Source organism: Natrix helvetica, assembly GCF_964273705.1.
Source record: "Natrix helvetica genome assembly, chromosome: 5".
NCBI lineage: Eukaryota > Metazoa > Chordata > Lepidosauria > Squamata > Natricidae > Natrix > Natrix helvetica.
Genome location: NC_138551.1, coordinates 7681321 through 7697868, shown reverse-complemented (window position 1 = coordinate 7697868; position 16548 = coordinate 7681321). Strand labels below are relative to the sequence as shown.

The following is a 16548-nucleotide window of genomic DNA, read 5'->3' as shown; positions in this document are numbered from 1 at the left end:
CGCAAGGAAGGGTTGCATACCGGAAGGGCAACTCCCCAGCGTGCATGCATGCGCCGGGAAGCTGAGATTCCGGTCTGGGGGGGTGGGGCGCATGCACTCCAGCCAGCTGGTCTTCACGCATGCCTGAAACTGGGAGACCAGATGACCTGCATGCATGCATACATTGGAAACTGGAAGATCAGTTTACCTATGAACACATGCATGCCGAGGAGCTGCTCTTCCAGTTTAAGGCGCTCCCGCATGTGCACGCCAAGGACCTGCTCTTTTGGTTTCTGGTGCTCTCTCTCTCTCTCTCTCTCACACACACACACACACACACACACACTGTCCCGTTTCGAAAAAGTTCACAAACACTGCCTTACACAGTAAAGGAATTGTTGCTGCTTCCTTCTCAAGTGTAGATCCTGAAACCAATTGCAGAGCATTTGGTTAAAGCCTCACCTGGTCTTACAATGTTTGCTTGTAACTACCGTTTCTTTTGGAGTATAAGACGCACCTTTTTCCCTCAAAAAAGAGGCTGAAAATCTGGGTGCGTCTTATACACTGAATAAAGCATTTTTTGCCTCCCAAAACCTCACCCCCTTCACCAAAATGGCCGTGCATAGCCTTTAGGAGGCGTCCAGAGCGCTCCTGGGGGCTGGGGAGGGCAGACATGAGCAAAAAACGGGCCGTTTTTGCTCAATGTGCCCCCCCAGCCCCCAGGAGTACTCTATAAGCCTCCTAAAGGCTATCCTTGCATTTATTTTGACAAAAAAACGGGCCCGTTTTTGTGGAAAATGGCCCATTTTTTTGCTCATTTTTGCCCCTCCCCCAAAGCAGCCTGCAAGCCCCCTAAAGGCTATTCATGCCTTTTGGGGGGGGGGAAACGGGCCCGTTTTCGCAAAAAAAAGGGCCGTTTCGGGAGGTTTGCAGAGTCCAAAAACTTTTTATTTTAAAATTTGCCTCTTCAAAACCTTGGTGCGGTTTATACTCCGGTGCGTCTTATACTCCCAAAAATACGTTATGTAGGCTTCACTCCTCCCTGTCCCAAGCTGTTAACTTGGTTCTTCCTTAACGCATTTACACTACCCATAAACCATCCCCTAGCTAGCAGAACCTCCTTCTGGTCTGGACTAAATGTCAGTTAAGGAGAACCTTCCTAATAGCGAGAACAATTCACCAGTGGAACAGCTTGCCTCCAGAAGTTGTAGGTTAGGGGTGTCAAACTCAGGGCCCGGGGATCGGGGTCAGCCCACGGGTTGCTTAGATGTGGCCCATGGGGGCTAGTTTGGAAACAGCAAAGGACTGGCCGGCGGTGCCTATGCCAATATTTTACGACCTTGCTTGCCACAGTCGTTAAGTGAATCACTGCAGCTCTTAAAGTTAGTCGCACATTTGTTAAGTCAGGGGTGTCCAAACTTGGGAACTTTAAGACTTGTGGACTTCAACTCCCAGAATTCCCCAGCCAGCATGGCTGGCTGGGGAATTCTGGGAGTTGAAGTCCACAAGTCTTAAAGTTCCCAAGTTTGGACACCCCTGTGTTAAGTGAATCTGGCTTCCCCATTGACTTTTGCTTGTCAGAAAGCAGTTCAAGTGACCCCAGGACACTACGACCGTCATAAATATGAGTCAATTGCCAAGCGTCTGAATTTGGATCACACGATGCTGCAACGTATGGAAGTATGAAAAAGGGTTATAACTCATTTTTTTTCAGTGTCATTGTAACTCTGAAGAGTTGCTAAAAGAACTGTTGTAAGTTGAGACTATCTGTACTAATAAGCTCTGAATCACAACCACTGGAACCCAAACATAGATATATTTGATACGAATATCAAAGCAAACTGAATTTTGCATGTAAACAAGCAAGCTCAGAGAACAGCAAGGACCCTTCGTTTCAACCCTAAGCTACAAATATTCTCATTTATGGGTGCAACTGAATTTTCAACAACAGCCTGACGTTGATTTCTAGCATCTTGGCAAACAGAAGGCCTTCTCAGTTCATTTCATCTCTTTTAGTATTGACGTTGTCAATTCGAAACAGTATTTTAAAATGGCGATAAAGTATTTGTTTCAAAAGCAAGGTATAAATAGTATGCATAAAACAATAAATAACACGAAGTGATGTAAGTTACGATAAAGGGAACGGCTGGGAATGTGAGAGAAGTGAACAAACCAACCAACAAGGTCTGAATACTGCGTTTCCCTGAAAATAAGACCCAGTAGTCTTATTTTCTCTTGGGCTCAAAAATAAGACACCAGGTCTTATTTTTGAGGGATGTCTTATTTTTTTTCCCCACCATGTACTTTAAGAGTACACGGGAGGCCCACTTCTTCTCCTGCCTCACGAGCCTCGCAACAGCTTACCTCAGGACCCCCACAGCGGGGCCACCTACAGCCCGCTAACTGCCTCGCCTTGCTTCCCTGAGGTAAGCCAGTGCAGGGCGCGTGGGGTAGCTCCACCCGCTGCCTCGTGAGCACCAGGGGTGGGCTCCAGCTGCTGCTACTGCCAGTTCACTCAGGGACGCACTACCCATGCATGTGCAGTACTAAAAGAAATGCTTCTACGCATGCACAGAAGCAGAAAACAAGATGGCGGCACCTATGGCGCCACCAAGAAAACCCATTCGGGGGCGTGGCAGGTCGAGTTACTACCTACTCGGCCGAACCGGTAGCAACCCACCTCTGGCGGCCACGGCACCACATACAACCAGATGGAATGGGCAGCCGGCCAGCTGCGCAGGTACTTATGTGGGTCTTATTTGGAGGGATAGGGCTTATATTAGACTCACATGCAAAAAACACACCCCATGGTAGGACTAATTATCAGGTTAGGTCTTATTTTCAAGGAAACACGTAATCGATACTTTATTGTCCCACCCAGCTGCCGCTTCCCCCCCCCCCCCTTTCTCTTACTGTCTTGCGCTCTCGCTTTGGCGGGACCGGTGGTTGAGGATTCATCATGACTTGGGAAGTTGGGAATTGTTGCACGTTCTGCGCAGGATAATATGCACCAGCTGAAAGAGAAAAGGAGAAATTTTGAAATAAAATAAATAAATAAATGTCAGTGGTCAAGCAAACCCAATGGAGGCTGGACTAGCATCTCTAAAGTGTTCAACCTTTGTATAGGTGGTCGTCGAGTTACGGCCACATGTGAGCTTGAAATGTATGCTGCTAGGTGAAATGTTTGTTTTGCCCCATTTTACAACTTTTCTTGCCACAGTTGTTACGTGAATCATTCCATTTGTTAATTTGCTAGCATGGTTGTTAAGTGAATCTGGATTTCCCATGGATTTTGCTGGTCAGGAGGTCTCAAAAGGGGATCACGTGACCCTGGGGCATATCCAAATTTGGATCATGTGATTCCAGGGATGCTGTAATGGTCATAAGTGTGAAAATGAGCGTTGGTTCTACCTGAACGCTGTTTTTCCTCCAACGGGGAGAAAGAAGTAGTCACGTCACTTTTTCAGTGCCGTTGTAACTTTGAACGGTCACTACATGAACTGTTGTAAGTCGAGGATTACCTGTACACACCTGCACAGTGCAAAAGCTCTCATGCAACCTGCAGGTAATCCTCGACTTACAACTACAATGGGAGCCCAGAATTACTATTGCTAAAGGAAGCCGATTGTTGAGCCACATCGGATTTTACAACCTTCTAACCATGCTTGTTAAGCAAATAATACAATAATACAATAGCAGAGTTGAAAGGGAACTTGGAGGTCTTCTAGTCCAACCCCCTGCCTAGGCAGGAAACCCTATACCGTTTCAGACAAATGGCGATCCAACATCTTCTTAAAGACTTCCAAATTTCTGTAATTGCTTCGTGAATCGTGCACTTATTAAACAACGCTGGCTTTGATCGTTGGAAATTGGCTGGGAAGATTGCCCATGACAAACACACGACCCCTGGATGCTACAACAATGGAAAATACCATGTTTCCCCCAAAATAAGACTGGGTGCTATATTAATGTTTGCTCCAAAAGACGTGTAAGGGCTTATTTTCCGGATTAGGTCTTATTTTCAGGGAAATACGGTATTAAATGCATCCTTGCAGCTGACAATAGTAACAGGGGTTTATTTTGGGGGTAGGGCTTATATTACAAGCATCCTGAAAAATCACGCAAGGGCTTACTTTTCCAATTGGATCTTATTTTCGGGGAAACAGGGGTAACACCTGGATTTTGATCAGGTGATTGTTGGGAGGCTGCAACAGTCATTAAGTGGGAAGATTGTCCGTAAGTAACTATTTGCAGGCCTGTTTAACTGTCACTAAACCAATTTTATAACTGTAAGACAAACCACTGTTTGTTGGGCCTCCCATATGAGAGAAAGCGGTTCACTTCCTGAGAGTCTCTCAAAAATTACTTTTCTTTCGTGGCGAAAGTTTCTCTCCCCATTGCTAAACTTCACGTGATCTTAGGCAAGCAGTGCCTCCGACGTGCCCTAAAAAGATGGCTTTTCCAGCAAGCCGGTCTGGCCTGTTAATTTTATCCAATTTTAAAAATGTTAGTGTTATATTAATTCGGTTTGTTTCTTGGATTGTGTCTAATTTTCTTAAGTTTTGTAATATTTCTTTTTTAATGCTGTACGCCGCCCTGAGTCCTTTGGGAGAAGGGCAGCATATAAATCCAATAAAACAAAACAAACAAACAAGCATGCCAAAACCATGCATGACTTTGCAGTGAGAACTAACGGCATCATCTTTCAGCTATTTTGAAACAAATGGGACAAGTGCACCTCTGCGGCATGATGCAAAATTGTGCGATTATCCCTGGATAAGTTGACAACTGTTGCCCTATACACATACACGCTAGATAACTCTTCCTCAAACAGTTTATAAATTATAAATTGTGCTTATAAATTATGGAAGTTCCTCACAGAGGTGGGAGAACATGCACATCTCCGGCATCGGCCAGAAATGTCAAAAAACTGACCCAACAAGCACAAAGAAAGAATGTCTCAGCTTGCTTCTGCCCTCCCCAAGCCACCCCACTTCACCACCCTTAATTTGAAGCTGCCACACCCTTGTCCCTACAGAGATCAAGATTTTCTTCATAGCACAGTTGGATGACGCTTAAATTCGCAAACAGACGAATTGGAGATGGGGAGGAAGAATAAAGAACAGGTAGTCCTCAAACTCGCAAGCACAATTGAGCCTACCATTTCTGTTGCTAAGCGAGACACTTTGGGGGTGAATTTTGCCCCCTTTTTCTCGCCACCGTTAAGTGAATCGCCACAGATGTTTTAGTAAGTAACACGGTTGTTAAACGAGGCAGGCTTCCCCATTTCCTTTGCTTGTCAGGAGGTCAGAAAAAGGGGATTGCGTGACCCCAGGACGCTGCAACGATCATAAATACGAGACGGTTGCCAAGCATGTGAACTTTAATCACATGGCTATGGGGATGATGCAATGGTGGTTAAGTGTGAGATACAGCTGTAAGTCGCTTTTGGCTATGCTGTTGTAACTCTGAAGGGTCACTAAATGAATTTTTGTAACATGTGGACTGCCTGGGGACAATGGCTATCGACTGGAAGAATGTTTCAGAGAAGGCCCTGGATCATTTGCTTTTCCAAAATGACAGATAAAGGAAAACCAATTCAGAAACCAGGGTTAGTTCAGAATCAGAATAGAGCTGGAAGGGACCTTGGAGTTCTAATCCAACCCTTTTATCAAGCAGCAGACCCTATCCCATTTCGGAGAAACGTTGTCCAATCTCTTCTTAAAAGCTTCCAGTGTTGGAGCATTCACAACTTCTGGAGGCACGTACCGTATTTTTCAGAGTATAAGACGCACTGGAGTATAAGATGCACCAAGATTTTGAAGAGGAAAATTTTAAAAAAAGTTTTTGCACTCTGCAGACCTCCCCAAAAAACTTTTTCTTTTTTGTCAAAAAAGGGCATGCATAGCCTTTAGGAGGCTTGTAGAGTGCTCCTGGGGGCTGGGGGGGAGGGCAAAAAACGACCCATTTTTCACGAAAATGGGCCCATTTTTTGGTCAAAAAGAGCATGCATAGCCTTTAGGAGGCTTATAGAGTGCTCATGGGGGCTGAGCGTGGTGGCAAAAGTAAGCAAAAAAGGCCCATTTTTTGCTCATTTTTGCCCTCCCCAGCCCTCAGGAAGCCTCCTAAAGGCTATGCACAGCCATTTTTGCAAAGGGAACGGGGTTTCGGGAGGCCAAAAATGCTGTATTCAGTGTATAAGACGCACCCAGATTTCCCCCTCCTTTTTAAGGGAAAAAGGCGCGTCTTGTACGCCGAAAATACGGTAGTTCCACTGGTTGATTGTCCTCACTGTTAGGAAGTTTCTCCCTTAATTCCAGGTTGCTTCTCTCCTTGATTAGTTTCCATCCCTTGCTTCTTTCCTGCCTTCAGGTGTTTTGGAGAATAAGTTGACCCACACCTTCTTGAATGAATGAATGAATGAATGAAGGCTACCACAAAACTGCATTCATGCGTTGACCACAGCTTGATCCCAAGAAGGCCATGAAATGAGGCAGGTGAGATGAAGCTTCAATGGAGGCCTTAGGTGATCTTGTGGCCCTATCATATAGGGTAAACATATGCCTAAATTCTCAGCAGCGCATTTATCAGATTTGCCTTTATCAAGGCAGGCATCTTGAGATGCCACTTCCAGTGTTCGGCCTACAACACCCACAATTCCTTGTCGCCGGCCCCACGGAGTAGAGCTGGTGAAGTCCCAAAAAACAGTTAAGATGCACCTGGCTGCCTTTGCCAACCTGCCATCTTTCCATGCATTTTTCTGTAGGGAGGGCTGCCCGCTGAAGGTCATATACATTTTCCCACCTTTCCCAAAAAATAAAATTTGAAAAGACAAGAGCAATGGCAGAACGGGGAAAATCATTTCATGTTGCCTTGTGACTATGGCAATATATAACGTTTATACCTGGATTTTAAGGAATTTGAATTTAAGCCACTCTTTGATTTCATCTTAGAAAGCAGAAATATTAGAAGGTTGGGGCTTTTTAGAAGAAGGAGGGGAGGGGATAAGAAGAGGAGGAGGAGAAAAGGAGGAGGAGAAAAAGAAAAGAAGAGGAGAAAAAGAAAAAAAGAAGAGGAGGAGGAAGGGAATGAGAAGAGGAGGAGGGAATGAGAAGAAGAAGAAGAGGAGGAGGGAATGAGAAGAAGAAGAGGAGAAAGAGGAGGATAAAAAGAAGAGGAGAAAGAGGAGGAGAAAAAGAAGTAGAAGAGGAGGAGAGGAGGAAAAGAAGAAGAAGACACTGCATGAAAAGAAGAAGAAGGAAGAGGAGGAGGAGGAGGAGGAAGAAAGAGAAGAAACTGCATGAAACCCAGGACAAGCTTTCTGGGCAACTCCCTTGTTGTTCAGAAATTTGCCACCCGGTGCTCTGAGTGTTACCGCAATTCCTCAGCCGCAACTCCTCAGTCCTTGGAAAAAGAGAGACTACGTGGGGTTGGGGGGGGGGGGAGGCAGGATTCCTCCCAGCTGCTGCACTGACTGGTCGAGCCTGTTTCGAGCACATGGAGGCAGCAACCAGGGCTCTGCTGAGTCATCTGGCCTAATAAACTTTATGGGTGGGGAGGGAGTGCGGTAGCACACACTGGTGACAGCCACCTGGGATGCTGCTGCAGCTCAGCCAGCCATCGGGGCCACCTTGGCTTGCCATTGTGGGGGGGATGAGCTTTGCTAACCCATGCCTGTCCTTTAAGGGAGGGGTCCCCAAACCCTGGGATGCCGCCCACTAACAGGCTGCGGTCTGTTCGAAACCGGTTCTTAGGAGAGGTGGGCAAGGAATGCGCATGTGAAGCGCCGCGCATGCAACTCAGTGGTGGGATTCAGCCGGTTCGCACCTATTCGGGAGAACCGGTTGTTAACTTTCTAAGCAGTTGGGAGAACCGGTTGTTGAAAGAAACCTTATTTTGTTTTTTTCCCACTTTACAGGGCTAATCCTATAAGGAAGGCAGGAAGGAAGGAAACATTCCGCTGTTGTTTCTAGCCTCATCTTGATTGCCCTGCTTACAGAAACTGCCTCTTCAGTTAACCCTTGCTACATTGTAACAGCTAAGGGGAAGCCTCCATCGACCTGAGTGACGTTGAGTTCGCCCGCATGGTCACATGACTACCAAGCCACGCCTACCCAGCTGGTCATTAGGACAAAGAACCGGTTGTCACATTATTTGAATCCCACCACTGATGCAAGTGGAGGACAATTGCGCACGTGGGTGAAGCCCACTTCGCGTGCAAGCACAAGTGCCGTTTGCTCGTACAAGGGGAGCTTCGTGCACGAACGCAAGCCCTTTCCGCTTGCTGGCGAAGCTCCATTCCCACGAGCGGAGGGTGCGCACACAAACACACACACACACACACACACGGACACGGACAAATGGGGTTGCATGAGCTTGTGACTTACGACCCATCCACCCCCATGCCAGGTCACCATGCTGGGAATGTTGGAGACCACTGCTTTAAAGAGTTGGGTGGAGATGAGAAAAGTCCACCAAATTCACCTTCTCCTGCCAACTCGGTCCTAACCGGGATTGCCATCCCAACCTTCTTGCTCTGCCCATCTTAAAAAAGAGACCTCAGGATTCAAAAAAACAAAAACAAAACCCACCCCAACCCTGCCATTCTCGTTATGAAAGATCCCACTGCTAGAAACCTTTGTTACATCCAAGGCCGAGTCAAGCAATATGGCCCTCTTGCTGGCAATACAGCCGGCCACCAAAGGGCCAAACATACCTACCTTTCGGTAAGGGGGTGAAAACTGATGGTTCCTCCCCTCCCCCCACTGTTGGATTAGTAAATAAACAAGGATCTGCAGAAAGGTGGGTGGGACAGGGGCCTCCTCGGCTCACATTTCTGAGCCTGCAGGAGCTGCTGGGCCAGCTCCAGGCTAAATATAGGAAGATCTGTCAGGGAGCATGTGAGCATCATGTTGGGAGAGGAATCCGAACGGCAAACAAGTCAGGAACCAAGGAGTGTTGGAGAAATGATCAGGGGCAGGTGAGGAATAGTGAGAGTTCAAAGTGCAACCATTCTCAATGAGCCAGTTCCTGTCCTGTGAATGCGTGGGTGTTCATTGACCCTCAAACGGCTCCTAGAAAGAGATTAAAGGTGCAACTGGATCAAGAGTTGTCCATAATCCCACCTTTGGATTCTCGGCTATTGTAACTCGGACAAGTAAGCCGGGGCTAAAGTCTGCCCAACAGCTCCCGGTCAGTCAGTTAAACATTAAACTAGTCCCACCAGAAAGAAAGGAAGGAATTGGCAGAAGAGGCCCCTGGAACAGGACGGCGGAGTTTTCCAGCTTTTCTGAATAAATGTGATCCAGGAAAGATTCTCCCTGCAAACACATTTGGGGAAGGGAGACTGAAAAAAAGGGCTAGAAATGTACAAACTAAGAGCAGAGAAAGAATGTACAGCTAGTCCTCGACGTAAGACCACAATTGAGCCCAAAATTCCCGTCGTTAAATGAGACATTTGTTAAGTGAGTTTTGCCCCGTTTTACAATCTTTTTCGCCACCACTGTTAAGGGAATCATTGCAGTTGATAAGTTAGTAACCAATGGTTAAGTGAATCTGGCTTCCCCATTGCGTTTGCTTGTGAGGCCGCAAAAGCTAATCACAGGACATGAGGACACAGCAGCGGTCGTAAATATGAGCCAGTTGCCAAGAATGCTGGCTACATGATCGTGGGGATGCTAACTGTGAAAAATGGCCATAAGTCACTCTTTTCAGAGCCATTGTAACTTTGAATGGCACTAAATCAATTGTTGTGTGTCACGGGCTACACTGTAAGTTGAAGGAAGTGGTGTGGAATTTGCATTTCCTTCCCTGGGATCTCTTGCAAAACCTCCCAGCGACCGATCTGATTGCCTACTGAGTCAAACCAATCTACCAATATTCCACATTAGGTCTGGTTTTAAAAACGTCCTCGAAAGATCCACTTTTCAAAGGTGCCAACTAAGAGGCTAACCTTGGGACCTTTCCAGAAATCTCCCTCTATTAATATTCCAGAAAACGCTGGTCCAGAAAGGATTCTGGAACAAGCTATGACAGGGTGGAAGGTTAAGCAGGAGGAGGAAAAAAAAGTTGCCGAATCAATTAAAGGAATCTTGACATTTTACAAGAGGGATGGTGTTCGGACCCAAGCTTCCTTAGAAAGCAAGAAGCAAAGACTTGGTCCCTGCAAAACCTCTTTTATTTACACGACTGTGAATTCCTTTCATTCACAGTAAGCAAGGCTTAGCAAACAGACTTTCCAAGGAACGTTTATCCACACACGCCTTATCTCATTTGGAGTGCTGCCAAATAACTAGTTTCCCAACACAGGGCAAGGCAAAACTTGGCACCGAGTCTCTTAAAGCCACACACAGAACTTTCCACTCTTGAACTGACCGAAGGAACGAATTGTTTCCTGCAAATGCCCACTCCCCGTTCGTTCCTCTTTTGTTTCCTCTGGGAGGGGCCAATCACCTCCAAGGTGTGGCTTTACTCTTAAGTCAACCCTGCTTTCTTAGTTGTTCTTGTCTTCTGGCAGCTCTGCTCATGCGCACACTGGGAACAGGCTCCAGCTGTTCCTCTGCCTCGCTGCTGTTCTAGCTCCCTCTCAGAGCCTTCATCTGAGATTTACTCAAGCCTCAGGACTGGCCCATGCTCCTCCCCAACCTCCTCACTGTCTAACTCTGCTGCCAGCTCCCCTGGCTGCCGGCGGGGCACAACAGATGGCACCGAACGAAAAAGAGCAGAACTGATGGAACAACTGGACGAACTAAATTAGTTGATTGTAGCGCCACACTTCTCGGAATTCCGCCATTCCATAAGAATGTATGTTATTCAGGTAGTCCTCGAATTATAAACATTCAATCAGTGAGCATTCGGAATTACAATGCCACTGAAAAAAGTGACTTATGACTTGTTTTCATACTTATGATTGCTGCAGCCTCTCTATAGTCGTGTGATCAAAATCTGGGGGCTTGGCGACTGGCATGCATTTAAATCAGTTGCACTGTTCCGGTGGTTATGGGAACAACAAGGAAAGTCAATGGAATATAGAATATAGAATAACAAGAGTTGGAAGGGACCTTGGAGGTCTTCTAGTCCAATCCCCTGCTCAGGCAGGAGATGCCATACTATTTCAGACTTTCAGGTTGTCCAATCTCTTCTTAAAAACTTCCAGTGTTGGAGTACCCACAACTTCTGGAGGCAAGTCATTCCACAGATTAAATTGTTCTAATGTTAAGGAAATTTCTAGGTGGGTTCCCTCCTTGGTTAGTTTCCACCCATTGCTTCTTGTCCTGCCTTCAAGTGCTTTGGAGAATAGCTTGACTCCCTCTTCTTTGGGGCAGCCCCTGAGATATCGGAAGACTGCTATCATGTCTCCCCCGGTCCGTCTTTTCATTAAATTAGACATACGTCCCAAAGGTGCCTTTTCAGGAGGCAACTGGACTCTCTTGTTCTTTCTTTGAAGACATTTTGCTTCTCATCCAAGAGACTTCTTCAGCTCTGACAGGATAAGTGGGGAATGGTCAGAGCTGAGGAAGCTTCTTGGATGAGAAGCAAAATGTCTTCAAAGAAAAAAGTCCAGCTGCCTCCTGGAAAGGGACCTTTGGGACAAACATGACCAGGATGACTAAGAATCGCTACAGACTTGTAGATTAAGGTAAAGGTTCCCCTCGCACGTATGTGCTAGTTGTTTCCGACTCTAGGGGGCAGTACTCATCTCCGTTTCAAAGCCGAAGAGCCAGCGCTGTCCAAAGACGTCTCCGTGGTCATGTGGCCGGCATGACTCAACGCCAAAGGCACATGGAACGCTGTTACCTTCCCACCAAAGGTGGTCCCTATTTTTCCACTTGCATTTTTACATGCTTTCGAACTGCTAGGTTGGCAGAAGCTGGGAGCTCATTCCGTTACGCAGTGCTAGGGATTCGAACAGCCGACCTTTCTGATCGACAAGCTCAGCGTCTTAGCCACTGAGCCACCGCGTCCCTTGACTTTTAGACAGACATACCTCATTTCTGCCATTGTTCTTCCTATGGCTTAGCCTCTCATCGTCTTTGGTGCCCTTCTTTGCACTCTTTCTAGAGTCTCAACATCTTTTTTACCTCGTGGAGAAGCTGGAGTCACTTAACAACCATGTTACAAACCCATGTTCACTTAACAACTGGAGCAAAAATGGTCGTAAAACGGTGCAAAATTAGCAAATGTTTCACTTAGCCACAGAAATATTGGGCTCAACCGTGGTCGCAAGTCGAGGACTGCCTGTACTTACGTATCAGGAGCAAGGCTAAGCTGCAAGCCAATTATCCATGATGAAGGTAACACCAGGTTTTCCTGGCCATGATCTCTGTGTATCTTCCCAAGTATTAGCCATGGTTTCGCCTGAGAACAAAATAAAACAATACTCCTACCTATCAGAGCAAAGCCCCTATATTCAAGGATAATATTGCAAAGGCCAAAAGATACAGGAGATGGAGATGGAAAAGTGAGAATTACAGAAGGACTGAACAGAAGCCATCGTGAAGCAGCTAATTTCATTAGCAGGCCAAGAACTCCTCACTCGATGTTTCATTAACATTTCTCAATTCTGTCTCCGAGCCAGATAAATTCCCATGTGCGGGTAGTTCTCAACTTAAAACCGCTTGTTTAGTGACCGTGAAGATACAAAGGCAATGAAAAAAAGGGTCTTATGACTGCTTGTCTGAACTACTACTGCTGTAGCCTCCCCATGGGGTGCTTAGCGCCTGGTTCATATTTATAACGGTTGCAGTGTCCCGGGATGATGTGATCTCCTTTTTGCGACAAGCCAAGTCAATGGGGAAGCCAGATTCACTCAACAACCATGTTACTTAACAACTGCAGTGATTTACCATATTTTTCAGAGTATAAGACGCACCTTTTTCCCTCAAAAAAGAGGCTGAAAATCTGGGTGCGTCTTATACACTGAATACAGCATTTTTGCCTCCCAAAACCCCACCCCCTTCACCAAAATGGCTGTGCATAGCCTTTAGGAGACTTTCAGAGAGCTCCTGCGGGCTGGGGAGGGCAGAATCGTGTGAAAAACGGGTCGGTTTTTGCTCAATTTCCCACTCCCAGCCCCCAGGAGTACTCTGTAAGCCTCCTAAAGGCTATGCATGCAATTATTTTGACAAAAAATGGGCCCGTTTTCGCAATAAAAGGCCGTTTTTTGCTCGTTTTGGAGAGGGCCACCCCCCCAGAAGCATTCTGCAAGCTCCCTAAAGGCCATTCATGCCCTTTGGGGAGAGGAAATGGGGCCGTTTTTGTGAAAAACGGGCTGTTTTTGGAAGGTTTGCAGAGTGCAAAAACCTTTTTTTTTTAATTTGCCTCTTCAAAACCTTGGTCCGTCTTATACTCCGAAAGATACGGTACTGAACTACTGTGGCAAGAAAAGTCGTAAAGTGAGACAAAACGCACTTAACAAAATGTCTCACTGAGCAACATAAATTTTGGACAGTTATGGTCGCAAGTCGAGGGTTACCTATGCAGGTCCTCGTTTAATGACCATTTGTTTGGTAAAGTTACAATGGAAGGAAAGTGACTTTGTATTGGGTTTTTTTTTCACACTTACTACCATTGCAGCAATCCCATGGTCAGATGATCCAAATTTGGCCACTTAGTGGCTGACTCACTTTTATGACGGTGGCAGCAACCCGGGGTTCCCGTTCTGCGACCTTCTGACAAGCAAAGTCCGTGGGGAAGACACACTTACTTAGCCACCGTGCTACTACCGTGTTTCCCCCAAAATAAAATATTTTCTTTTGACCTCCGAAATAAGCGCTTGGCCTTATTTTCAGGGTTCGTCTTATTATTTTTGAGGTGCAGGAGGTGGAGAGCGTGGTCACCTCGTGGCTGCTGCCGTGTTGCAATATTTTCAGAGGAGGGCTTAATTTAGTGCATGCGCCTCAAAAGCCCGGTTGGGATTATTATCCGGGGAGGAGTTATTTTCGGGGAAACAGGCTAGCTTAACAATGGCAGTGATTCACTTACCAACCGTAGAAAGAAAGATTGTAAGATTGGGCAAAACTCACTTAGCAACAGAAATTGTAGGGTCAATTGTGGTTGTAAAGTTGAGGACTACCTTTACCTTCAACACCCCCCCCCACTGGAAAGGTTGGCCATCTTAGGGGTGAAAACCGAAGTAGCATCTGCAGGTATGCGTCTAGGTCAGTGTTTCTCAAATTTGGCAACTCTAAGGCATGTGGACTTCAACTCCCAGAATTCCCCAGCCAGCTCAGCTGGCTGGGGAATTCTGGGAGTTGAAGTCCACATGCCTTAGAGTTGCCAAATTTGAGAAACACTGGTCTAGGTGGACTTACCGAAAGTGCCAAATTCTGTAGGGTTGGCTCCGGGGTAAAAGCTGGGGGCACCAGGTTGGACAGGATACTGTTGCGTCGGAACAACGTATGTGTTGCGACCCTAGAAGAGGAGGAGAAATGGAGCAGGTGAGCCTTCAAGACAACACTGAACTTAAGTCTCCTCCAACCTTAGCAACATTAGGTCTGTAGGACATCAACTCCCAGAATTCCCCAGCCAGTAAAGCTTCTGCAGCTCTGAGAGGATGGTGGGGAATGGAAGGATTTATATTCCTTGCAGACAGCTGGTCATTTGCATCCTTTTAGGCCGCTTGGAGGTTTATCTGTGTCCTCGGGGTCACCTGAGTGGTGCAAATGGATGTGGAGTCTTCTTGGAACTGTTGAAAGGACTGTATTGGAGATAGATGAGGTCTATCCTTTTCCCCTCTATTGAGAGAGGGCTGTTCAATTTTGACATAGATGGACTCTTTGACCCCTCTTTCAAACCAGCAGTCCTGTCTGTCCAAAATGTGGACTTTGCTGTCTTCAAAAGATGGCCTTTGTCTTTTAAATGCAAATGGACTGCTGAACTACGGATGGGTTTGTTCTCCTGCAAATGACCAGCTGTCTGCAATAAGTATAAATCCTTCCATTCCCCACCATCCAATCAGAGCTGAAGAAGCTCCCTGGAGGAGATGCAAAACGTCTTCGTAGAAAAACCAGAAAGTCCAGTGGCCTCTTGAAAAAAAGCACCTCTGGGACAACCATGACCGGAATGGCTGAGAATCTCCTTAGACATTCCACTCTGCTGCTTTTGCAGGGAGAACACAGGGGACAAAAGCAGTGGTGGGATAAGTGTAAGTATAATCTTTATGGTCGTTGTACTTAAGTACAACGAAATTGGTTTTCACCTCACTGGTGCAAAATTATAGCAGAAACGAAAAAAGAAAGAAAAAGAAAAAAACTAGCCTGTGCATGGAGTGATTGTGGTTGTTTTTAAAAGTCTCACAGCCCAAGGAGAGAAACTATCTTTAAACCTCTTTGTTCGGCTGGCTATGCTTTGATGTCTTCTGTCCGATGGTAGAAGTGCGAAGAGACACTGACCAGGGTGTGAAATCTCTGAGTATCTTCCTTACTCTGCTAAGGCAGCGAGACCTGGCGATGTCATCCAGTGGTGTCAGAGGGCAACCAATGGTTTCTTGTGCCGAATTGATCACTCTCTGTAGTGCCTTCCTGTCCGCAGCTGTTAAACCAGCATACCATACTGTAACGCAATATGTGAGGACCCTTGGACCGATAGAAAGAGGTCATCAGATGTTGTTCCACCTGATTTTTTCGCAGGACTCTAAGGAAATGAAGTCTCCGTTGGGCCTTTCCAATCACCAAATCACCAATCAAATAATTTAACAATTGGTTCTCTGTCCTAATGACCAGCTGGGTGGGGGTGGCTCAGTGGTCATGTGACTGGGTGGGCGTGGCCAACTCAACGTCACTCGATGGAGGCTTCCCCTTAGCTATTACAATGTGACGAAGGTTAACCGGAGAGGCAGTTTCTGCAAACAGGGCAATCATGATTAGGCTAGAAACAACAGCAGAATGTTTCCTTCCTGCCTTCCTTACAGGATTAGCCCCGTAAAGTGGGAAAAAACAAAAGGAGATTTCTTCCAACAACTGGTTCTCCCGAATAGGTGCGAACCGGCTGAATCCCACCACTGGACAAAAGGTAATGAACCCTGTGATTTAAGCAGCGTTCTGCAATCACTTCTCCCTGAAAGGAGACCCGCCTCTATCTGAGACTCTCTGCCTCTTGTACCGTATCTCACAAGGCAATTATGAGGTTCTCCTGCGCGTCTCCGCCAGCATCAAATTTGACCTGCTAGACACACCTCTTGGGATGCTTAGGGTGAGGCCCTCGCAACTACGGGATAACGTGGCCTAAATTAAGAGTTTGGAAGAGGCAAAGAATAGCAGGAGAGGGAACTGGATGGCCTTGCAATGGAAGAGCTCAGGTGGAGCTGAAGGGAACCTAGCAAGATTTCATTATAATTTTCACATGGACTAAAGTGTATGTATCATCAATATAAAGCAGGGGTGTCGAAAGTTGGGAACTTTTAAGACCTGTGGACTTCAATTCCCAGAATTCCCCAGCCAGGCTGGCAGGGGAATTCTGGGAGTTGAAGTCCACAAGTCTTAAAAGTTCCCAACTTTCGACACCCCTGATATAAAGCGATCCCAAACCCACACAATGTGTTTCACGAGAAGCTGCAGGAGGCATCACCTG

At 46.4% G+C, this 16548-nt stretch overlaps 1 protein-coding gene across 17 annotated transcripts in view; it reads right to left on the bottom strand.

Annotated features, from left to right (window-relative positions):
- The window catches only part of EIF4G1 (eukaryotic translation initiation factor 4 gamma 1), a 160139-nt gene that overhangs the window by 90222 nt on the left and 53369 nt on the right, over positions 1-16548 (bottom strand). For all 17 annotated transcript variants that reach the window (XM_081953613.1, XM_081953600.1, XM_081953614.1 and 14 more), the window contains 2 exons: positions 14292-14391; positions 2893-2993 (listed from right to left, as the gene is read on the bottom strand). In XM_081953613.1, coding sequence (XP_081809739.1) covers positions 2893-2993; positions 14292-14391 — 201 coding nt within the window. The remainder of the gene's footprint in view (positions 1-2892; positions 2994-14291; positions 14392-16548) is intronic.